General features: G+C 45.9%; 1 protein-coding gene across 1 annotated transcript in view; it reads left to right on the top strand.

Moving 5' to 3' along the window:
* The window catches only part of FAP (fibroblast activation protein alpha), a 160,500-nt gene extending 135,009 nt beyond the window's left edge, over nucleotides 1–25,491 (top strand). Inside the window, exons 21-26 of the mRNA XM_083155040.1 lie at nucleotides 6,259–6,313; nucleotides 18,038–18,137; nucleotides 19,853–19,917; nucleotides 21,735–21,807; nucleotides 22,073–22,146; nucleotides 24,663–25,491. Of these exons, the coding sequence (XP_083011166.1) occupies nucleotides 6,259–6,313; nucleotides 18,038–18,137; nucleotides 19,853–19,917; nucleotides 21,735–21,807; nucleotides 22,073–22,146; nucleotides 24,663–24,761 (466 nt within the window). The 3' untranslated portion in view covers nucleotides 24,762–25,491. The remainder of the gene's footprint in view (nucleotides 1–6,258; nucleotides 6,314–18,037; nucleotides 18,138–19,852; nucleotides 19,918–21,734; nucleotides 21,808–22,072; nucleotides 22,147–24,662) is intronic.
* Nucleotides 25,492–25,986: the final 495 nt, after the last annotated feature.

A 25,986-nucleotide genomic window follows, 5' to 3' on the forward strand; every position in this document is an offset into this window, starting at 1 on the left:
ATATATCAAAGGCTAGAGAGAGTTAAAGTGGAGAGAGATAAAGTACACCCAATCAGCTTTTGACATTTTACAGGCTATATTTATAAAATATAAATTGTAACCAGATTGGTTCTGTGCTTTTCTTCAATTTAAATATTTCCAAGCTTTGACAAATACAATTAAGGTATCCAAACAGGATTGGAGTTTCCAAGCTCAGGATTTTGGGATTAGACTGCTCATGTACCGGGCAGTGTCAGAGTGCTTCCAGCCCAGCTGTGCGGCTCTGCGCAGCGTGACGCAGTCAGAGGTCATGCTACACAGCTCAACGGCCGCACCCCCGCTCTCTACTCCTGGCCGCACACCCCCGTTCTCTACTCCTGGCTGCACCACCGCTTTCTACTCCTGGCCGCACCACCTCTCTCTACTCCTGTCCGCACCGTCGAACTTCGGATGCTCTGCTGCTCGCAACTGCTCTGCTCTTGGCCGCACCGCCGTTGTAAGTAAATATGCATGACCGGAGGTTTAGGGGTGCGGGAATCCCAGGATTGAGCATTTTCAATCCTGAATACCAGGGATTGAAAAAATCCCCCGGGGATTGGCATCCCTAAGGATTACCACCCTTAGGGGAGAATTTAAGGAATTTGTATACAATGCAGTCTGGGTGGAATCTTACCACCCAGGATCACATTGTAAAATGTGATGCTATCAGAGGCATGTATGTCCCTGTGATGACCCCCCCCACTGACCTTGTTGCTGTGCTGTGTGTAGCTCTAGGCTTCAACGAGCTACCCGATATCCAGAATGCTTTGCATTCTGGATATTGGTAAATTGGGCAGCATCGCATCCCCCATAGAAACATATGGGGGATGGGGCTGAGGACAACAATGGAAAGGATCACTGCAGGTATCTACTGTATGATCTATGATAACTGCTGCAATCCCTTCTACATTCATGCCGGTGATACTTAATATTTGTGGTTAGCCCCCCAAAATGGGTGTTTTCAGGGAATTACCTGCAAATCCTATATGATATATGGTCGCCTTAACCTTTTTAAGTGCCTTCTGAACAATGAATATCACACTCATTTCGTACAATCAGTCTCTCCATGGAAGCTTATTTCTTAGAGCAGGGGCTGGGGAACCTTTTTTATGCCAAGGTCCATTTGTAATGGAAAAAAATCCTTCAGGGGCCATTTATAAAATTGCCACTTATAAATTTCCCTGCTGCACCCATCCCACGCTCCTGAATAAGACTCCCAGTCTCCCATGCACCGGCTGCTGCTGAATAAGTGGCATCTCGCGAGAACTCCTCCTTACTTGACTCCCAGGCACGCCGTCGGGCGGGCCAGTCAAACTGGCTATGGGGGCCTTTTTACAGGCCTGCAGGCCTAAGGTTCCCCACCCCTGTCTTAGAGTATACGTATGTTGGCTTCATTACATATACACACACACACCTCACCGCATGCCACTGATATACACTGCTTAAATTTGGAGTTCACAAAGCCACCGAGTGGGGGTGCAAGCATGCTGACCCTGTTCCCATGCACCTGTAGCCCGGAGAGAGTGACCGCGCAAACAGGACAAATCTGCTTCTACTATATCACCACCGCTAAGCTCCTGGAGGTCTTCCACGTAGTATGTAGCTGGTTATCTGGTAATCTTGACAAGATATGAAAAACACTTAGTTGGATTGATGTGCTCGTGTCTGGCTTATTCGTACAGCTAAAATTGTTTTCTTTCTGCATATGTTTTCAATCATCCAAATATGTGGTGTTTTCCACATTAACAGACTGATGAAAATCCACACTTCTCCTGTCTTCTTCTTAGCTGCTATAACGAAAACTTCAGCTGTATCAAACTTACCACCAGTGAATAAATTATTATTTAAAGTTTCCGTGCCAATGTTTTTATGCAAACTGTAAAGTTACACAAAGTAACCAACATTTCATCACTTGGTAAAAAAATTTAAATTTAAGGGGAAAAAAAAAACGGTTTAGGATTTATAAAACAGAAACTATTTAAGGGCACCGATTACACACTTGCAAAGTGACTTTTGAGGAAAAGGATAGTTAAGGAAATATAAAAAATATAATAGAAACGTCTGCTCACGTCACTCTGAGTTACAGTAGTATAACATGAAGCTGCAGTTGAGACATGTACTGTGTCTCAGTTGAGACATGTACTCTTATATACTGTGTTACGTGAATATTTATATATGGAGCATGAATACCGGCACTCACTACAGCAATATAGCTGCTCCTGTTGCCACCCGAAGAAGACGGAGTCAAGTACTCCCAATATGGACGTTTGTCGGTGGAACTCAAGATAAATAAACACTCGGAAACCAGCCTTATAGCCAACGTTTCAATGGCAAACAACCTTTTTCATCAAGACTGTGTGTATATATATATATATATATATATATATATATGTGTGTGTATGTGTACAAGTTGCCCCCCCATGCATTAATTATCATCCTTTAGCCTAAATACCCATTTACTGGGGTTATGTTCTTGTTGCCAGGATTTCTTGCTCATTGCCAGGGCATTACATGCTCATTGCCTGGGGTTACATATGTTTGTTGCCTGGGTTACATGTTTGTTGCCTGGTGTTACATGCTCGTTGCCTAGGGTTACTTGTTCATTGCCATGAGATTATATGCTGGTTGCCAGAGGGTTACATGCTCATTGTCAGGAGTTATATTATTTTTTCCAGGGGTTACTTGCTTTTTGAAAGGGGATTACATGCTAATTACCAGGAGGTTATGTGCTCATTGCCAGGGGTTACAGGTGCTGGGGTTACATGCTTATTGCCATCTGTTAAATGCTTGTTTCCAGGGGTTACTTGCTCATTGCCAGGGGGTTAAATGCTCAGAGTTCACCAACGATCACAGAATCCACACTTCCAGGTAGCACTGTCTTCCCCTGACAGACACTAGAGGTTTAGTTGGACCTCTAGCATCTGTCTACTAGAAGGCGGTGGACATTTTTGGAATGACATTTTTGCCGATTCCATTCCGTCTGCATGGAATCTGAACAGATCCGGTATTCCCGCATCGTGGGTTGGCCTGCCATGACGTTTTTGTGTGTCTAAAAGTTTGACTGTTATATTGCAGAGTTCACCAAGCTCCAGAATGCAGATGACATTAGCCTATATTAGCCTAAGGCTACTACATATATTGCATTAGGGTAAGGCTCATTCTGCTTCCTGCTTATTGTCAGAATGGGCTTTTCTTCTAATCCGTCACCCAGAAAAAAATGTAATTTTAAATTTGCATAAAATATGCATCCTGACATTGTCAATTTTTGCTATTTTTTTTATTACATATGTACATACAGTAGGTTGGGCCTCCCTGGCTCAGACTTGTTTCTCTAACAAATCCACAGATACTTTGGAGGCCAAGTCAATGCCTTAAATTGACAATCTTTCTCAATCTCAGTTCCTAACTGTAATTTCTCAAACACAGCCTACAACATAGCAGTTAGAAGCTGATTGGCTGGAACTTCATCACTCTCCATTTAATTACTTTTCAAGCTTAGTATATCTGGCCCTGTGCCTCTTGCCATAGGGACAATTTACTAACATCCCCGATTACGGCTGATTATGAATGACCAGGAATGAGTCGAAAATATGAACTGAGAATACAGCTAATTTACTAAACTGCCGTATTCCCATGATTCATATTTTCCAATGGGGAAGTGATTAGTATTTGGCTGCCGAGTTTCCCCGGCAGCCAAATACAGACAAGCATGAAACCTGTATGGATCAGTCAGCTCAGCGCAGGCTTCTCTCTGTAAATAAATAGAATAAATAATGAGTATAGCCAGCCCTGGGCTCTTTGAGCCAGTGCTGGTTTCCCAAATACCGGGGAAAAAAATCAAATATGGTAGCCCTGTAATTGAGAAACCAGCTCTTGGACCTTTCCTGGTTACAAAATTACAGGGGACAAAAAATAGGGGTCCCCCCTATTTTTATAGCCTGCACCGGGTTTCAACAACCATGGTGTCATGCCACAACTTTTTATATAAATTCCCCTGGCCAAAACATAACCCCCTGGCTGGCCATCCCTGATCAGGTCCCTAGGGGAGTGGGGACTCCTCCAATAAAGTGGTCCCTCCCCTCCAGGGCACCTTCCCCAGCACCCCTGGGAGGTGGATGCCAGACTGATGGTAATAAAATAGTTAACAAAGTGTAAAAACAAGATATTTGGTTTTGTAATAAAACTGCAAGGCCCAGCAAGCCTCCCCCACATGCTGGGACTTGGAGAACCACAAGTCCCAGCATGTAGGACAGTAATGGGACTACGGGCGAGATGTATCAAACGGAAAATGCGGTAAAACCCCGGTTTTACCCCATTTTCCAATGTATCAAATATGATACCGCATTGAAGGGTATCGCCACCTTTGGGTGGCGATACCCTATAGAAGCCTATGGGCTTCTTTTCGGCGCCCGCCGCCGCCGACGCAAGCCCGCCGCCTCGCCGACCCCCCCTCTGGTTTACCTTCCTGAAGGGTCCTCCTGGACCCCGGAAGGTAAACCCCTCCTCCCCCTTCTGAAGCAGCCGGACATCCTTCCGGCTGCAGGGGGGAGGAGGAGGCGCCGGGGACAGCCTGCTTAGCTGTCCCCGGCGTGAGGGGAGAGCCAGGCAGCAGGGAGGTGATGGAGAACCCCCGCACACCAGAGTACAGGTATCGCGGGGGGGCTCCGTCACCGCACCGCGATGCCAGCTGCATATGTTAGCACATATGCGCTGGCGTCGCAGGGGGGGGGGGTGCGAAGGGCGGAGATGTATTTTAATACATCCTGCCCTACATAACCAATGCCGAAAGAAGTGACCCACACACACAAAATAAAGTACAAATTTATTACACAATCCATCCATACTGTACTTACTTGCCTTGATCCCGTAGCTTCGGTCCTCTTCTCCAGTAGAAAATCCAAATGGGTACCCACAGAGGCAGAACTCTGGGAGGCAATGGAGTCATCTGCCGCCGGGCTCCTGCTCCCAAGGGGGCACCTCTCCTCCCCATGCAAGTATAAATCAGTTATAGAGTTCTGAGAAATATATGTGTTATCTATCTATATTTCTTAACAGAAATATATATTTTATATAAGGTTTTATTGTGTTGTGTATATGTGTGTGTGTGTAAGGGGGGAACCAATATATATCCTGCCTCCGGGCAACTGGAACGAACTTATGCCACTGGGTACCCATGAAAACAATTATAGTATACTTAAGATCCATCTGGGTTAGATCAGTCCTCTTCGGTCCAAGTAGGCACCCAGGGAGTTAATAAAAAACAAACCGGCAAAACCCGAACTGAGGAGCTGCAAGTGTGGTGACACGGCGGTACGCGTCCTACGACCTTTTCATACCCCCACTATCCACGTCAGCGTGGAGTTGAGAATAGAAAGAGTGGCGAGCGCAGCGAGCCACCGAGCCCGAAGCGTAGCGAGCCCCGCGAGGGGACGCGGATACCTTCACAGGTGTCCGTGTCCCCTCGCGGGCTTCACAGGTATCCGTGTCCACTCGCCACGCTTCGGGCTCGCCACACTTTCTATTCTCAACTCCACGCCAACGTGGATAGTGGGGGTATGAAAAGGTCGTAGGACGCATACCGCTGCGCTCGCCATGCTTTGGGTTGGCGTTGATAGTGGGGGTGGTACAGTGTGAAAAATGACATTTGGGGTGCATTTTACATGATTTCAACTCATGTCCATAATTTCTGTGAAAAATTACATTGCATCACATTTTTCCCTGTACGATGCACATTGTGGGAGCCGTGATTGTACACAAGTACCATGGATATTTAGGCAGAACATCCATACACAGACGTATGGGCAAATTTGTCGAGCAAGGGGGGGGACAAGCAGCGCTAAAATCACATGCCGAGCTGCGAATCTCGCATCACTGCGTGTGAACCAGAATAAGGCCTCATATCACATTACAATGTGCACAAACCACTTGTAAAGCTTAGAGAGTGCACGTTTAAAATAGAAAATAAACCCAAAAGTAGTCACCAGATTGTATTTGCTTTAGTTCTTTGTTGCCTAAGACGATGAATGATTCTCACCTCTGCTGTCCTTCCACTGTATGTTCTTCAACCATTACATAAAAACATATATTTATTTGTACTGTATGTTAAATCTGTTTGACACTCATCAATGCAATTTAATGTAGGCAATATACAATTTATCCAGAACAATCAGGCATAACGAGGCCCATGATAAAATGAAGGTTCTCTTACCATAGCACATAATTATGCTTGTCTCATTTTAGACAATTCATTGAAATGGGATTCATTGATGAACATCGGATTGCAATATGGGGTTGGGTGAGTATAATACCTCTTATCTGTTTGCATTTTTCAATAGTTTTGTCCTATTGCATATTTCAACAATGGGAGAAATTTACTAAGATAAGTGCTCTATTTCACATGGGATGTTGCTATGGGCAACCAATCAGAATGAATCTACTTATTTATCTTCTAGAAGATAGTAGATAGTATCTGATTGGTTGCCCAAAGCAACATCCCATCTAAAATAAAACTCCCATTTTAGTACATTTCCCACAATATGTCATAAACAATCTGTAATGGTATATTATTTTGGAACATAAAATGTATCTAGGCTATGATAATGGTATGTATCTGATTTATAATTATCTCCTGGATTACTCTGATTTCTATGGGACTGATGATCGCCATAACATTTTGGCTTGTATTGTTTATGCATAAATTCTAATAGTTTTGCTTTATTGAGAAGATTTGGGCCTGAGCAAATATGGAACAGCTGCGCATGCGCACAGATCTTAGCATGTATGCGCGAGGTCTCCCTGCTATACGATCCAGTGTCTTCTATTTTCACTAAATAAAGGGAAGCAGCGCTGATTTTACAATGTAACAATATTTAATATACACAATGTTAAAAACAATAATGTAAATGACCTTGACAAAGCAGTCAGCAGCACTGCGAAACGCGTTGGTGCATTACTTGTCTGGACCCCCATTGCTTCAAGGACTCACTCCTTTTACACCAAAAGACTGCCCCACCTGCTTAATTCTCCTGATCGGATGCCCACAATCTTGGAAGTCCTATGCCACAAAACATCGTTGGATACCTGACCACTCGCAGCAGTGGGACTCCCAATTAGACTAATTCCATCTATGCCATCGGTTGTAGTCCTTCACAACAGCTTCAGGATACCACCAAGTGGCCAATAAGGACAACCCTACACCTCCTTCTCAGGATCAGAGCAGATCCAAAATACCCTTGAAATTGGTGACTATACAATTGGGTCCATTCAAGCATTCTTTTATACCATATGGTTCTTTTTAACCCCTTCCTGACAGAGCCAGTTTTTGCGTTCCTGACAGAGCCCTTTTTTTCAAATCTGACATGTATCACTTAAGTGGGGATAACTTTTTTTTGCTTTTACTTATCCCAGTGATTTTGAGATTGTTTTTTCGTGACACATTGTACTTCAAATTAGTGGTAAATTTGGGTCGATACAGTCTGTGTTTTTTTGTGAAAAATACCAAAATGTCGGAAAAAAATGGAAAATTTAGCAATTTGCAAAATGTTAAATTTTCTGCTTGTGAGACAAATAATCTTACCACTCAAAATAGTTAATAACTAACATAGACCATATGTATACTTTATGTTGCCATCATTATTTCAACTTCCTTTTAATTTTTTTGGACACTAGGAGGCGTAAAATATGAATAGCAAATTCTCAAATTTTCAAGAAAATTTCAAACACTGATTTTTTTAGGGACCAGTTCAGTTCTGATGTGACTTTGAGGGACTTGTATGTGAGACACCCCCATAAATGATGCCATTTCAAAAACTGCACCCCTCACAGTATTCAAAACAGCATTTTGGAAGTTTGTTAACCCTTTAGGTGTTTCACAGGAATTAAAACAAAGTGTAGGTGAAATTTCAAAATTTCATTTTTTTTGCAGATTTGCAATTTTAATACATTTTTCTAAGGAACACAGTAGATTTTACTAGAGAAATGTGACTAAAAATTGATTCCCCCAATTCTTTGGTTTTCATAAATGTCCTATATGTGGCCCTAGTGTGCACGGTGACCAAACCACAGGCTTCATAATAGAAGGAGCACCTACTTGATTTTGGAGCCTCCTTTTTATGAGATTATTTTTTAGGCACCATGTAGGTTTCTAGGCACCATAAGATGCTAAAAGTTAGGAACCTCCCCCACAAGTGACCCCATTTTGCAAACTACACCCTTCAGGGAATTCATCTAGGGGTATAGTGTACATTTCAAACCCCCAGGGGTTTCACCAATTTTGATACAACTGGGCTGTGCAAATGAAAAAAATTAATTTTTCATTTTCACAGCTCAGTTGTATCAAAATTGGTGAAACCCCTGGGGGTTTGAAATGTACACTATACCCCTAGATGAATTCCCTGAAGGGTGTAGTTTGCAAAATGGGGTCACTTGTGGGGGGGTTCCACTGTATGGGTGCTTCAGGGGTCATTCAACCAGAATCTGTGCTGCAAAATCCAAATATCACTCCTTCCCTTCTGAGTCCTGCCATGCACCCAACTGGTATTTTTTGGTCACATGTGAGGCATTGCCATACTCGGGAGAAATTGGGGCACAGATTTTGGGGTGCTTTGTCTCCTTCATTCCTTGTGAAAATGAAAAATTTTGAGCCAGATCTGCATTTTTGTGTAAAAAAATGTACTTTTTTACACAAAAATGCAGTTCTGGCTCAAAGTTTTTCATTTTCACAAGGAATGAAGGAGACAAAGCACGCCAAAATCTGTGCCCCAATTTCTCCCGAGTATGGCAATGCCTCACATGTGACCAAAAAATACCAGTTGGGTGCATGGCAGGACTCAGAAGGGAAGGAGTGATATTTGGTGGTGGAATGAATGGTGGGTGCTATGTCGCATTAGCAAGACCCCGGAAGCACCAATACAGTGGAACCCCCCCACATGTGACCCCATTTTGCTCACCAGATTTTGGAGGGGGTCTGGCGCTGCGGCTGGTGGGGGGGTGGGAGGGGTGCTGGCGCTGCGGCAGCCGGGTGGGTGGGAGTTTGGACTGCCGGGTGGGAGGGGGGGGGGCTGGCGATCGGTGGTGATCGGTGCTGTACTTAACAGCACCGATCACCACCGATCACTGTGTTACCGAGCGGCTTAGCCGCCGGTAACACAGAAAACGCTGCAATTGGCTGTTCACATTTGAACAGCCAATCGCAGCGATCGCCGACCGGGGCTCAGGGACAGCAGACATCTCCAAACTGTCACCGCGTCTATGGACGCGGTGACAGTTTAAAACCATGACGTATATATACGTCTTCGGTCGGGAAGTACCTCCCGACCATGACGTATATATACGTCTTCGGTCGGGAATATCTATCTGTATATATATATATATATATATATATATATATATATATATATATGTATATACACACATATATATATATATATATGTGTATATACACACATATATATATATATATATATATATCGATATGTGTGTGTGTATATACACACATACACACACACATATATATATATATATATATATATATATATGTGTGTGTGTGTGTATATACACACATACACACACATATATATATATATATATATATATAATATCATTTCATTTTATTTTTTTGATTTGTACCCTGTCCCTAGTGCTGCTGCTGCTGCTGGCGGGGGGAGGGAGGGGGGAGGCAGCGCTGCGGCGCATAACAGATAACAGAGGGAGGAGAGCGGCTGCCGGGTGCCGGGTAAGCACATAGTGCTGCCGGGTGGGAGGGAGGGGGTGTCCGCGGATCGGTGGTGATCGGTGCTGCACCGATCACCACCGTTTTCTGTGTTACCGAGCGGCATAGCCGCCGGTAACACAGAAATAGCTGTGATTGGCTGTTCACATTTGAACAGCCAATCACAGCGATCGCCGACCGGGGGGGCATCCCTGCGCCCCCCGGGCGGCGAGGGGGTATGTCTGCTGTCAGGGACAGCAGACATCTCCAAACTGTCACCGCGTCTATAGACGCGGTGACAGTTTAAATCCATGACGTACATTTATGCCATGTGTCGGGAAGTACTTCCCGACCATGACGTAAATGTACGTCAAATGTCGGGAAGGGGTTAATGTGTAATTTACATTATTGTTTTTAACATTGTGTATATTAAATATTGTTACATTGTAAAATCAGCGCTGCTCCACTTTATTTATTCATTTTTGTTCCTTATTTGGGAGCTGACTACTCCCTTAACCAGCTGCTGTCTTGATTAAACAACTCCTGGTAGGCGCACCATACTAACCTTGGTTAGTTCTCCTTCTTCTTCTATTTTCACTGGCTGTATGCAAGGTGATTGACAGACGGACGGCGTTTGAGTGTCAGGAAAAAAACGCAGGCGTGGACAGGATAGGAAAAAATTTGTCTTAGTGTCGTGCACCAATACGAGAAATTAGACATAAAATATAACTTTTATTAATTATCATAAAACAGCGAAATATTAAAAGAAAAACACATATATGTAACAAAGACAAGTGATGGTAGTGCGTGTTAAAAAACAGCACGTGCGGGAAGCCGTGTGTGGTTTAGTTTGCTCCTCTTTTTTTATTTTTATATATCAATGAGGATATTTATTCAGTCATACATGTAATGTATCGCTTAATTCATCCCAACATGATTGTAGAACAACTCTGCTCAGTTATAAGGACAGTGTGCTTGTTGGTTAATTAGGTATAATTAAGGGTGCAGGTTTGACCACAGTATTTGCCCAACGCTGTCCAGATACCGTTCTCGGTCTGGATAGGCAAAAATAGCAATGTATTATAAATTGTTTGCTGGTGCCGTATCAACAGCACCATAAAAGACCATGGGCCAGATGCACTAAGCTTCAAAAGTGATAAAATGGAGAGTGATAAACAGCCAGCCAATCAGCTCCTGCCTGACATTATTCAAACACAGTCTGCGACATGGCAGGTAGTAGCTGATTGGCTGGCTGTTTATCACTCTCCATTTTATCACTTTTGAAGCTTAGTGCATCTGGCCCCACACACTAAACCATAGGGGGTTATTCAGTCTTGAACGCTGTTGTGCGAATTCGCAATGCGGACAATTATCAAGCAAATGCGCTTGCAATCTGTTTTTTTGATCGCTGGCTGTGCGCAAGTTGATAGACAGGAAGCTGGCATTTGTGGGTAGTAACCATCTGTTTTCTGTGAATGTCAGGAAATACGCAGGTATACCCAGGTGTTTTGATGGAGTGTGTGTGACATCAGCTCCGGGCTCAATCATCCTGGAACTATCGCACAAACATGAGTATGCTTTATCTCTCAAAGGATTAGTACATAGACACCTATGTGAGACATCACTTTTAATGGGAAGTTGCATCAGTCTGGATCTACCAGTGTATCTGATCTATCTCTTACGTTGTTACTGTTTTTGCATTATAATGTTGCTGGGTGTCTACGAGTTCCGGTCTTCCAAACAGCATTATGTTATTTGTTTTGCCATCTTTAATGGCTGGAGAGGATGTAAGTAGAGACGTGAAATCTAAGTTAGTTAATGTTTTTATGTCAGCTGGTTAAAGGATTACTTGTGTCATGAAGCATGCACTTTACACGTCTGTGTGCTCTTCATTGCTAATGTGTAGGTGTATATTTCATGTTTACAGTTATTACATGACAGTGTCATAGATACATGTACATCATTGAATTCCTGATTCTCGGGTTATGATGTCTTGTTGGAAAACTATTGTTTGTCAAATGCTTCATAAACTGTTTACATATCTGCAAAATGCAACAGTTGTCCAGACTCCATAAAGGTCTTTTGAGGGACATATAAGATTGGATAAGAAGGGGTGGCCCAAAGCAGAGAAAAATATGGAGTTGCTGTTCTTACATTGTTCTACTCCCATATTAGTGCTATAGAGCTAAGATTAAGGGGTCCGCATTTATCAATTAATATTTGTGGCTAAATATTAAATATGCCCTGAATGTATCAGGAGGACCGTAGCAGGAATCTCCGATCCCTGCTGAGATCCCTCTTGTACCACCGCTGCCTCCCCCATAGGTTTCTATGAGGGATGCGAAGGCTACCCCCATTCTGAGATGGCGGTAGCCCATTCAGCCTATGAGCTACACACCGCACTGCTGCTGGGGCAGTGCGGTCGGAGGGGTTGGCGGTTGGTCAGGCCACACATGCGCATACCTCCCGGCATCCAGCTCAGCACATCACAGGGACGGGCTCCTTTCGGACCCCTGTCCCTACAAGCAGGGGATGAAACATCCCACCGGTAGGATCGCATTTTACAATGCGATCCTACCGGCGGTAATATTCCGCCCAGAACGCATTGTAAATGCGATCAATGATAAATGGGCCCCTAAGGCCTTTTCCCAGGAAAATAGGATGAGGATTGCTGGATCAGAACCCATCCATACCCACCACCCAGCTGCCTGTGAAGTGGTGGACCTGGACTCCCGATGATGCTCATTGGGCCTGATTCTAGTTCAATCATAGTTCATAGTTGAGCGGCTTTCCCAGCGATGATGCGGGAGCGTGCAGCAGCTCTCACCGCTCATCGCTGGGGCATACACACTGGGCGACTTTGAGCTGAAAGTCGCCCAGTGTGTATGGGCCTTACCAGTAAGCCAAGAAAGTGTTTTGATGGTGTTTATTCTTTGACTTTTACTAAAATCGTCACTGCTCAGCTCCCTTTTGTCATCGGGTTATAAAACCTGCCACTTCTCAGAGTGTTTATGCAGATATTTAAAAGGGAAATGCTTTAACTAGTTGTGTGTAGCTTGTAAATGCTTTGCCCATTTAAATATTGGGCATTAACATACTCAGAGGCCTTGTGTTTTACAACCTGCTGCTTTGTCAGTAAACCCCTAATAGACTCTGTCCTAAGCTGGGTAAACACTAGATGATATTTTGAATGATTTTGCCAATTCCGACAGGTCGGAACGGCAAAATGTTCATAGTGTGAAGTGTGTATGCTCATGGTGCGGACAGTGAGCAGCAATATCCTCTGTTGTTTGTACATGCAGTATGACACAGTACATGCCAGAGGCGTAACTCTTGGAGGCAATGGAGTCATCTGCCGCCGGGCTCCTGCTCCCAAGGGGGCACCTCTCCTCCCCTGCAATCAGTTTATTCAAAGCTGTTGATATCGCTTATGTGGTTGACCCCCCCTCCTAGCAGGACCATAGATGTCAGACTTTCTTTATTTTAAACATAATATATGTAACATACATACACACATATATTTATATAAGGTGGTGTGTGTGTCGGGGGGGCACCAAACTTTATCTTGTCTCCGGGCAATTGGGATGAACTTACGCCACTGGTACATGCAGTACGACAGAAGCATAGCCCCTACTCTGCTCCATCACTGTCATCATCAGCAAGTGCAGATGCCAGCTCCCCGTCAGGTCCCGTCCTCTGGGTACAGGCATCACATATTGTGTACCCAGCATTAGTGATGGTTAAACTGCATAGTTTCTGCTGCTTATCATCTGTTCAGAAAAGAAAGCAGATAAAACATAAAAGTGACCATCTAGAGATTACATACAAGTGATGCTCCGCCGATAAGCATGCGTTGAATTCTGCTTCGTTCATACCTTAGTTATGTTTTCATTGATAGCAACAGTTTCATAGGCTGTAAAATGTGTCTTATACAGTGAAGAACATTGAGACCTGAGCTGTTTTATTTACCTGTTTATCCCGGCTAACAGAGGTCACGTAAATGTCAGCAATAAACTGCACCTTGGACTGTGCTGGTATTTAGGGTGACTATTGTTAGCAGCACCCAGGATATATAACAGCTGCTGAAAGATGACTTTGAACTTGGCAAGATGAAGAGACTTCAAAGACGACAATCAGTTTTACAAGAGAGATCTCTTACAGTACAATGTAGATCTGTATAGATTTCACATCATGTATTTTTATTTGAACCAATAGAAAAATATTGTCAGACTATGGGTGGGTAATTTACAGTGGGCAAGTGTAATTTAGGACTATCCAATTAGCCCGGAAAAGCCATAATCATATATAGTATCCTATATCTATTAAAAGCTATAAAATGTGTAAGCGGATTTTCATGGGCAATTTGTAAACCCCCCCCCCGAAAAGAGAAAGGTTTGGTATGTCTTAGGTGTCCATATTGGTAAAGAAAAAAAAAAAGCAGTCTGTACTGCTACATCTGTTGCCTTACTGTGATCTCTGGTCCTGTACAGGTATGTCTGCTGTATTACAGTACAGACACTGTACTACTATATATGATGGGCTCTAATGCTACATCAGACTTGTTACTGTGCATTTGTATGGGCTTTTTTTTTTGCTGCTCCTCCTGCCCGGCTCTCCATTCTTTTCACTTGCATCCACAGTGGTGTAACCTCGTCCCAGCTGCCCGGAGGCAAGATGATGTATATTGGTGCCCCCCCCCCCCCCCCCCCCCCACACACACACACACACCCACACACAACCTTATATATAGAGAACACATGAACTTCAAAATTCAGCCACAGAAGAAATATTAATGGATTTTAATTAAGTGAATTAAACTGGCAGGGGAGGAGGGGTGCCCCCTTGGGAGCAGGAGCCCGGCGTCGGATGACTCCATTGCCTCCCAGAGTTCTGCCTCTGTGCGTCCACCACCTCTGTATCCCCTGCTCCTTCCTGCCTCGCAGCGTCCCCTTCCCGCTGCCCCTGCCCGCCTCGCAGCGCCCCCTGCCCGCTTTGCAGAATCCCCCGCCCGCCTCGCAGCGTCCCCCTTCTGGAGGCGGCACATAAGATTTAACAAATCTGATGTGCAGCTGGTCCGGCCGCCTGACTCCCATCCGATGCGCACGGTACCGCGCATCGGTTCGGATGGGGTGTCTAGACATGCGATTTGGCCCGATTTCACTGCCCGATCCATCTGAATCGGGTGAAATCGGGCCCAAATCACATAGTGTAGTAGTAAAGGCTATTAAATAAGAAAACCTATGCATCATTAAATTTACTTGATATTTTATTTTATCAACTTCTGCTTATGCCCTAATTCCTGATTGTACAGTCATACCCCTTTTCCACTAGCCTAAATATCCTGGGTTTTTGCACGGGAGCACGCAAAACTCGGGATTTTAGGCAGGTGGAAACTCTCCCTGTAGAAATAACCCATGTCGTGATACCCGGCATTTCTACCCAGGTAGCGACTATGGTTGAACACGTGTTCAACCTGGTTTACTGTGTAGTGTAAACGGGTAACCGGGGTCGATGTGACCTGGGTCTTGTTCACTACAGTACAAAAGCTGGCGCTGGGAGTTTTCATTTCCTGGGATGTTTTCATCTCCCAGCGCCTCCCCGACCCCACCTCCCGATGACATCACCCGCCCGGCATTATGCCGGGTGGGGACTCTAGTGTGAATGGGTTTTGCAAGCCGGGTCGCACCCAGGTTGTAGCTGGGTACAAAATCCCAGGTGAGACCCGGCTTGCAGATGCAAAAGAGGTATCATTTTCAATTAATAATCATTAAATAATCCATAGTCACATTTATGTTGAATAATTTTTCCTTTTAGATTCGTTTAGTCCATATTATTATATTCACATGCAGCCTGAACATTCCCCCCAGCCTGAACATTCTCAATAATAAATGCTAATGTAACACCAAATTCCTCAGGTTTATAAACCCATTATTGCTCGGGACAAAGTACAATGATTTACTACCTTTCACTATATAACATGCAGTAAAACGGGTAAAACATTGTTAATCTCATTTATCACTTCATCAGAGGCCTTTTTTACATGTTTTGCTAAATAGAATTAAGATCATATAAATAAATGTTGTCTATCAGCAACAGCTGAAGACCCAGGGCCGTCTTAACAAATGGGCTAAATAGGCAGTTACCCAAGGGCCCCAAAAACTTTCCGAAAAATGGCATTCTGCAGGAGGCTCTTGCTCCACCTAACATTCTCCCGCTCCCCCACAATACCATCTGAATCCCCCAAAATCCCCAAGCATAGGCCACCCAGCCCAGCAGAGCCTATGTGGTTAACCGCTGTGGAAACCATACAGGACAGTGTCCCTCTCAAATGACGGCATCAACCCCATCTCACCTTGGTATGCAGGAAGCTGCATTGAGACATCCAGGTGGGGGAATCATGGGGAGACGGACACAAACGGAGGGGATTGGGAGGAGAGACAGACTCGACTTCCAAGAGTGCTAGACGACGCTGATCATCAGCCCTGCCAGGACCTGTGTAAGGGGATTAGCCGGATCTGCTATGTTTGTAATGCACCTACCCGCTGCTGCTGTACATCGACCTTCTGTTTGAGGTCACTGGGTTTGTAAGGTACTGTGCCTCCAGCTCCATTAGGTGACTGTTTTGTCTGTACCACGGCAGCATACCAAGTATGGGGGGATTGGGAGCGCTCAGGGCCAGATTAACAATGGAGTGAATGGAGCTGCATTTTATAGTGTATAGGTTCTACATGGCAATGGCCTAATCTCCTCCACTTCTCATATTAGGCCCTTAAATATTTTCATGCCCATGAGGCTCTTAACCTTCTATTGGTCCTATTGCCTTCATACTTTAAAAATATATATTTTTCCTCATGGCTGCAGTACTCCAGTTTCACCACCAGATGGTAAGGGTCAGTCTGATGTTGCCAAATGGCCACAACATCTAAATTTACAGCAAGATGACATTAGGAAATTCCTCATATAGTTGTAGCCAATTGGGAACAATTACTGGGTTAATCTGGCCCTGGGTGTGCTGGATGTATCTGGTGGTATGCGAGCCTGGGATGCAGTATAGGTTTTTACACACTCATAAGCCCAGCCCCAGAATCCTGTGGAAACTAGCCAATGGGAATCTGGGGTGGGCATAGAAAGAGTGTGTGAAGCCTTATGCTAAATCCCGGGTGGCCCTAGATCAGAGCCGAAACTAGGGTTTCCGGCGCCCGGGGCAAGGCAGTCATTTGGTGCACCCCCCCCCATAGTGATGCTGCTGCCGAAATTTTCGGGGGGGGGGGGGGGGGGGCGTGTGGCCTAATTTGGGGGCGTGGCCTATAATTGCTGCTCTCCCGCGAGGCCACGCCCCCATTTTGCCGCTATGGGGGCATGACCCAGAGGCTCTGTGAGCCTCTAGCCATGCCCCCAGCCCCCTGGCTGCGGGAATAGACGCTGTGCGCATGCGCACAGCGTTTATTCCACGCTGCAGTGCTTAGTTAGCAGCTGACAGGGGGGACCGGACCAAATGACGCCTTGTCCCTGGCGCCGGAGACCCCCCTCCCCGCACAGTCCTCTCACCGCCACGGCTGCTGCCCTTCTCCTCCTCATCCCATGCTGCTGTCCGGGCTGGGTCACGTGGGGCGGCGGCGGACAGCTTGGTGTGGCTCTCCGGGCATCTTACTTTGACTGTCTTCGTCCGTCTCCTACTAGGGCTGCGGCGGGAAGCGCTGATGACTTCAAAAAGACTTGCCGGACGCTGATTGGCTGAATTCAGCCAATCAGCGTCCGGCAAGTCTTTTCGAAGTCATCAGCGCTTCCTGCAGCGGCGCTAGTAGGAGATGGACGAAGACAGTCAAAGTAACATGCCGCTACAGCGTCCACACACCTGTCACCGGACCTCACAGCGCCCCTCACCTCCAGCGCCCGGTGCGCGTGACCCCCCAGCCCCCCCCTAGTTACGGCCCTGCCTAGATACACTCAAAGATTCTAATCCCAGCCGGCACATATATTACATACATGGCAGCATGTATGTTTACTGTATATGTGCTAAGAGGTTCCCTCCTGCAGCATAGAGCACCGCCTCTATCACAGCTTAAACAATCTTGCAGAAATAATCATTATTATATTATTATTTAGGGCTACATATACTAAGGGTTCCCTACTCACCACGTCAATGCCACCTGTTCCTGTACCTTTCTTCCCTTTCAGCTCTACTCTCATCAGAGCCTTCTCCATGTGGCAGTAATTAGTAATGTGGCTAGGAGCATCCACCTTAAGTGCTACCCATTAATATTGTTATCTGAAATGTATGTCTTGCTAATACTGTTATTCTTCTTTTAGTCTTATGGAGGCTATGTAACATCCATGGTCCTGGGTCAAAATACAGGACTATTTAAATGCGGGATTGCTGTTGCTCCTGTTTCAAACTGGGAATATTATGGTATGTATCTATATACATGCACCAAGGAATTAGACACAGTTGTGGCTGTAGATTGTCAACATGGAACCCAACAGAATGCACTGTATATGTCTATATTGTTTTTATCCTTGCTAATGAGATGATGTTTACCAAGCACCAGAGAGAGCGCCCCGACGAATATCCACCCCCCCCCCGCCGCCGATTGCCTTCGCTGCCATGCGACGGGATGTGTAATGAAGACACATCCCGTCGCATGTTTCCGTCTTTTATTTGTGACTGCCAAAACGAAGACAGGGCAGACGCCAGCCACCCACCCCGGCCACGTAACGCCCTGCCCGCGTAGCCATGGAAACACCCATTTTTCATGGGGATGCCCATAAAATGCGGGGCGTTCCAATGCCCCTCCCCCCCGGCTCACCCTGATAACTGTGAATGGCTCAGGGACTATGCAAGTCACTGAAGCCATTTGCAAAGGAGACCTGCACATGCGCAATCCCACAACCAGTGGGAAGGGGCCAATCTCGCAGCAATGCGAAAAGATTAGAATTACCGCCCATAATTTGTTGCAGTCTGATCCAAGTTAGTTGTCATAAAATAGTATATTCAAATTGAATCTGGTATATACATATAATGGAAGCTAAGGATTCATGCCACGCTCACAGTCCATGATGTTATCATTTAGCTTTTTATGAAGGGTTTATTTTCATTACATGTTTACTTCCAAACATAATTTATGTATAGTCTCTTACCACATATTGGCCCTTATTCAGATTGACGCGGACTTTACCGCGTACTTACGGATCGCGTCTTTATGGCGTCTGCGCATGCGTGGAGAACGCTACGCGCATGTGCCACGCCTTGACTCGGTACCAGTTCGGCCAAATCCCGTCCAAAACTGTTCACCGCTATCAGTCGGGAAATAGGGGCGTATTATGGGCGTCATGCGGAATGACACATGGGCGTAGTTTCAAAGTGGGCAAAACGGGGCGGAAACATGGGCGGACACGGGGGAGTACACTTATGTTGGGGGGCGTACATTCGGAAACCACTCCGAATGCACGCGATCAAAAAGGGCAGAAATGTGCGGTGTCCACAAGTGTACTATTGCTTTGCGGACACCACTCGTTCATGCGGTAGGCGAACGTACGCCTAATGACTACAACCATTAACACCTGAACCCAATAGAATCGACTCCTTTACTCATTACTCACTAATAGGACGCTTGTCAGTGCTTTAATTGAAACCATTGCTGCTTCAAGGAACCCGTACTAAACACCCACATATGCTGTACTTGTCAGACACTTTCAAACTGCTAACAATGGACATGACTGAATATTAATACTAGCAATACACATGTGTAATAGACATGTATAATAAGTGGGTCATGTGATGTATTGCAGAAGATACTTCATAGTGGGTTGTTTGGCGTAAATACTCCGCTTACGTGCGGTAGCACCGCTTGGCTCCCGTTCGGATGCGGTATTCCCGAGCATACACTGTAATACTCTGTAATACCGTGCCGAATCGGAGTGTTTCTCCCGCACACGCATGCTTTGTATGTCGTCCGTAAACACGCCCTGTTCTTAAAGAGTGAGTCCGTCCGAATGCGGAGGACACGTGGGCGTTTCTACGGACGATGGCCGCATGCGGCAAAACACCGTGGCGTGCGGACCGCTCCGTAAGAATGCGGGAATTTCCGCACAGATCAGAATAAGGGCCATTGTGTTGTATTACAGCATCTATCTACACGGAGAGGTACATGGGCCTTCCAACAAAATCAGACAACCTTCACAATTATCAGGTATATTATTATTATTATTATTATTATTATCAGTGGTGGATCCCTAGGTGGGGCTGCAGAACAGTACAAAATTTAAATAGTGGAGCCACACCCACTGCCAATGTATATCCATGGGGCCATGGGTAGTGTATGTCCTGGAGGCCAGGGAGTAGGTAATGTTCTGGAGGCCAAAGCGGTAGTTAGAGTTTATACTGTACTGTGAGACCAGGGAGTAAGGCTGGTTATCCCCTCATTGTCATGTGTCCTCTGCTACACATATCATCAAACGGGTGCCGGATGGGGTCCCAACAGTAGGGATCCCGACAGTCATTAGCCAGATGTTGGGATCCCGACTGTTAAAACCCTGACACTCGGGAACCTGATGGCCACCGACTATTTTCCCATAGAGGGAGAATAGAATAGGTGGCGAGCGTAGCGAGCCACTGTGCCCGCAGTGTGGCAAGCACAGCGAGCCCACAAGGGGTTTTGTTTTGCTCCCCCCCTGCTGTCTGAGTCCAGGCAGTCGGGATCCCAACGTCGGGCTAATGACTGTTGGGATCCCGACTGTCAGGCTCCTATACCACACCCCATCAAACAGTGCCCCAAAGTTGGCTGTTATCAGCAGGATCCTGGTCTGCAAAGCAGCTGCTCACTGTCATGCTGTGTCAGGACAAGCATGTAGCACTCACATGGAGATAGCAGAGCTCAGATGAGAATGGAGCCTGTGCTACACTCTATCCACTAAGCTAGGCAGCTACTGAGCTCAGTGAAAGCTCCTGACCCAAATGGACATCCTTGTCCCTCTCTACACTGCCTGCCACTGCTCTCAGCTAGTAGCACCTGGAAGGGCACACTAGCCGGAGTAGATGACTGATGTACCACTGTGGAACACATAATCGAGAAGAGTGGCAGTTGGCACTGGCTGACATGAATCAGGCAGCCAGCAGGCAGGGGGCCAGATGCACTAAGCTTCAAAAGTGATAAAACGGAGAGTGACAAACAACCAGTCAATCAGCTCCTGCCTGACATCTTTCAAACACAGTCTGTGCCATGGCAGGTAGGAGCTGATTGACTGGCTGTTTATCACTCTCCATTTTATCACTTTTGAAGCTTGGTGCATCTGGCCCAATGTGAGGTGTGATAAGGCTCAGCAGAGGGGGCATGTGGCCGGACGAGAGGGAACTTTATACTTTCCCGGTAGCCCAATCCTCCACTGGCACTTGGTAATGCTCAGTGTTATTGTCTTTAGTAGCAAAGCTCTGTAATATTTCCATGAAAAGTCATCTAAATGAAATTTTAGAAATAAAGATACTGAACTTATGGGCCTACACAGGGGCGTGAATTCAGGGCATTTTCTAAGCGATCTCACTAGATTGCTTAGAAAATGCCCCCACATCATTTAGTGAATCTAGATCAGGGCCAGTGTTTTCACCAGAGAACACTAGACCTGACAGATCGCTCAGCACTGTGTGCTGAGCCATCTTGCTGAGCGTTCTGAGGGATTAAGCATATCTCCCCGTATGTAGGCCCCTTTAGAGGATAATATTGAGTGGAGTACAGGCATTTAAATATTACTTTATAAAATTGTCCATTTGGCCATATCCAGCCCAAATATTAGTTTGCTTGGAATATGGCTATCTTCCACACTGCTGGTCATACTTAGTGATTTGGATTATTATCAGTGGAACAAATTAGCACGTTCTCATCTGCATTTTAGAGAAGATGAATTGGAGCGTAGGCTTGCATAACCGGTAATGCCGTCACCAAACATTAGGCTCTTTATATTAGTTGTGCCTCAGGAATCACGTCTAATGAATTACTTCTCCTTCCTGTTTCAGAATTCAACTGTGATGTCCCGAGCAGAGAATTTCAGGAAAGTAGATTACTTACTCATTCACGGAACAGCAGATGGTAGGTGCTATCACAGACCAATCTCACATGCAAACACTAAAGGCAGATATGTGAGTAATGTTTGATTAGCAATAAATACACTACTTCGTTTCTGATCTACCGTAGTACATAAAAGTGTTTGTGTTATAGGGATACTCATCATTTTAATCAATAGGTAGTTAAAGCCATCATTTCTACTTAATACATTATGGATGAACTGTCAAATATTTAACCAGCTTTTAAAGATGTGGACAGCAAACTTATTTCGTTGTGTGTTTTGTCACAGATAATGTACATTTCCAACAAGCTGCTCAGATTTCCAAGGCTTTGGTTGATGCTCAAGTGGAATTTGAAGCAATGGTAAAGTCTATATATTAACATACTAATTTATTTGGATTAACTGACCTTTATTCCTTATTAGTAGCTTTCAAAATGATTATACATTATACTAGTGCCACCACCCCTCCAATGGCTGCCACTATACCTATAGCTCAGGTTGGCCGGGTTACAGATGTAGCCCCTGCAATCCTTGGCTGGGGCTCGCCAGACCCTCCCCGCTGGCGAACGCCGGCTACACTGAACTGGGACGTGTGTGCGTCTCACTCGCACGCGCGTCCCAGTCTCTCAGCGGGGACGCTGCATGTCCCTGCCCGTCTCTGCTTCAGGGAGAGGGCAGGGTTAGGGGGGGCGCTCGGGGCGGTGAGGAGTACCTGCGGCGACGGCAGGGGAGGCGGCGGGGACCAGAGGCAGGCTTCATTGCCAGGGGGCGCGCGAGCGTCTCATGCATGCGCGCCCCTGGTGGGAGCCAGTGGATGGCGGGGCTGGCGATAACCCGCCAGCCCCTGCAAAGATGGGCTGAGCTCCATCTGTATAGTATCTTAAGGGGTTCAAAGATGGGAGTTCAGTTGGGATCACAACGAACAGGGGCATTCTCTCTCGTGGGAGAATAGTCCATGTGCCACTGTGCCCGCAGCGTGTCGAGTGTAGCGAGCCCGCAAGGGGCTTCGTTGTGCTCGCCCCACTGGCCGAGTCCCGGCAGTCGGGATTCCAACGCCAGGCTAATGACTGTCGGAATCCCGACTGTCGGTGTGTTATAGCACACCCAGATGGAAAACAAACTTGATAGAAAATGTACAAATCAATTCAAGTTCAAGGTCTCAAGCAAAAGTGGCAGAGGTCTGTACACAGGAGTTCCCAGTGGAATATTCTCAAAAGTACATGGAGTAAAGCAATTGTAATACTCTAGCAAATGTTGTCTGCTCCCCTTGTATAATAATAATAATAATAACAACAACAATAACAACATCACAGGCTGCTCTCCCTGTATAATAAAATAACACCACAGGCTGCTCCCCCTGCATAATAATAACAATAGGAGCACACCACAGGCTGCTCCCCCTGTATAATAACAGGATACCACAGGCTGCTCCCCTGTATAATACCAGGACACCACAGGCCTGCTCACCCTGCATATATAATAACAACAACAACAACAACAACAACAACAACAGGAGGACACCACAGGCTGCTCCCCATGTATAATAACAGGATACCACAGGCTGCTCCTCTGTATAATACCAGGACACCACATGCCTGCTCACCCTGCATAATAATAATAATAATAATAACAACAACAGGAGGACACCACGGGCTGCATCCCCCCTCCCCCCACCTCCTGCATAATAATACCAGGACACCACAGGCCTGCTCACCCTGCATAATAATAAGGAGGACACCACAGGCTGCACTCCCCTCCCCCCACCCCCTGCATAATAATACCAGGACATTGCAGGCCTGCTCTACCTGCATAATAATAAAAACAGAGGATAACACAGGCTGCACCCTCCCCCCCCCCCCCTCATAATAATACCAGGACATGACAGGCCTGCTCACCCTGCATAATAATAACAACAGAGGACACCACAGGCTGCAAACAGCAGAAATATATTTATGATTGACCTGTGTGGCGTCTGTGCCTTTGAAGTTTCGCCGGCCTCTGAGTCCACTGCCACGGCTCCAAGTCCCGCCTCTCTGCCCTGCTTTCCCGCACCACTGCCACAGCATGATTCAACCTCCGTTCTCCGCCCGCCGGCTCTTGACTTCCTCCATGGCAGATGCATGGCAGTTCCCCTTCCCTGTGTGCTGTGCGGTGTGGGGGCAGGTGGAGGAGCCAACACACATTCATCAATCAAAGAAGCACAGCACTACCTCGCAAACAGCCCAGCAGCTCACAGGACTGGGTCTTTGGCTCTGCCCCGCCCCATCTGCCGCCCAGACCCAGCGTGTCACTCACATCACTGGACAGGAGGAGAGAGGAAATACTCTCCTCCCCAGCGGCGGCAGCAGCAGCACAGGTTGGCACTGCTGTACCACAATGACAAGCGGCTCAGCCAGTCGGACTGCTTGTCATTGCGCTACAGGTTTGAGCGGTGGGCCAGTCATGAGCGCTTCACAGGCTGCATGTGGCCTGCGGGCCACCTGTTGCCCAACATTATTCTAGAAGGTGCTAAATAAATAAGTAGATTCTGATTGGTTGCCCATAGCAAAATCTAGGGTTACCAACTCATCCCTTAAATTGGGGAAACATATTAATTACACAGGTTCTGTGGCAGTTTAAAACCTGGTGAAATGGAGTCTTGAGGTGTGGCAGTTTAAAACCAGGTGAAAGCCAGCCACAGAACCTGTGTAATTAATATATGTCCCGAATTAAAGGGATGAGTTGGTAACCCTAGCAACATCCCACATTCAATCGAATGCCCATTTTAGTAAATAAACCCCTATGTATACACATATGATATGAACATTTCAGCAAAAAGTAAAGTAGAGATCCCCTGTATTACCTCTAATGCTATATCTGTGTACATTTATATTCACAGTGGTACACAGATAAGGACCATTCCATTGCCGGATCTGGCAGAAGACATCTTTACTCGCACATGACTCATTTTATTAAGAAATGCTTTTCTCTATCATGAGTACTGTACAGTTGTTCATTTCATGCATTTTACTGTATATGCAGTGTATGTAGATGTATTTTATGATTGACACATGATGCACCATATCTGTAAATCAGAATGATTTACGGTAACTCATGATTTCATCATTGTGTTTCAAGATAATGTCTTTCAAAATGGTTTTACAATGGAAATCAGACAAATTATGTTTATAGAACAATGGGACTCCTGCAGCTGCATGAAGCTTCTTCCACACTGAAAACATCTCAGAACTTTATTTATTGGATGTCACTTACACTTTGCCCATTTTGTACCATGTGTTTGCAGGTCCTCTGGCGAAGTGGGGTAGGCAGGTACTAATTACCAGGGCCCATGCTTGTTGGATGTTCCAGGTCAGGGTGTTGTTTTTTTTTAAAGTGGGTGTTGCTTTGCTTCCCTGGATTATGTCACACCCACTCAGTACCTGGGCCCATGTCTGCTCTCAGTGGCCCTGTGTGTTTGCAATATAAATAGATAATGCAATCTCATGCAGTTTGACAGTAGCTGCCTGCAGTTTGAACTTAAAATAAGATATGTTAACTCTTTAATGAAGGAGGAACCTAATATTTTTTGGTACTTGTTTCCTAGAACGGCCACCATCGGGGGTAATCGTGCACCTTAACTTAAGGTACACGATTACCCCTGATGGACCTGATTTCCTTTGAAATCAGGTCCATTTTGCCGGCCAAGGCAAAATCGGGTCCATCGCGTCGGTCGGGTGCATTAACATGGCACGCGACGCGACCGACGCGATGCACCCGATTTTTCCATATGGTTCAATGTTAAAATATTTTTAACATTGTAATCAGGAAAAAAATGGGAAATGGGCCAATATGGACCATTTCTCATTGTATATGCCCCCCCCCCATTGTGAACGTCACCCCACGATTGACGCCAACCCGAAGCGTGGCGAGCGTGAGGGGCGGCGGTACGTGTCCTCCGACCTTTTCATACCCCTACTATACACGTCGGCGTGGAGTTGAGAATATAAAGTGTGGCGAGCGCAGCGAGCCACCGAGCCCGAAGCGTGGCGAGCGCAGCGAGCCCCGCGAGGGGACGCGTATACCTGTGAAGTTATACACGTCCCCTCGCCATGCTTCGGGCTCGGTGGCTCGCTGCGCTCGCCACACTTTATATTCTCAACTCCACGCCGATGTGGATAGTAGGGGTATTAAAAGGTCAGAGGACGCGTACCGCCGCCGCTCGC

This window comes from Crinia signifera, chromosome 7 (assembly GCF_055691185.1).
Source record: "Crinia signifera chromosome 7, ASM5569118v1, whole genome shotgun sequence".
Lineage (NCBI taxonomy): Eukaryota > Metazoa > Chordata > Amphibia > Anura > Myobatrachidae > Crinia > Crinia signifera.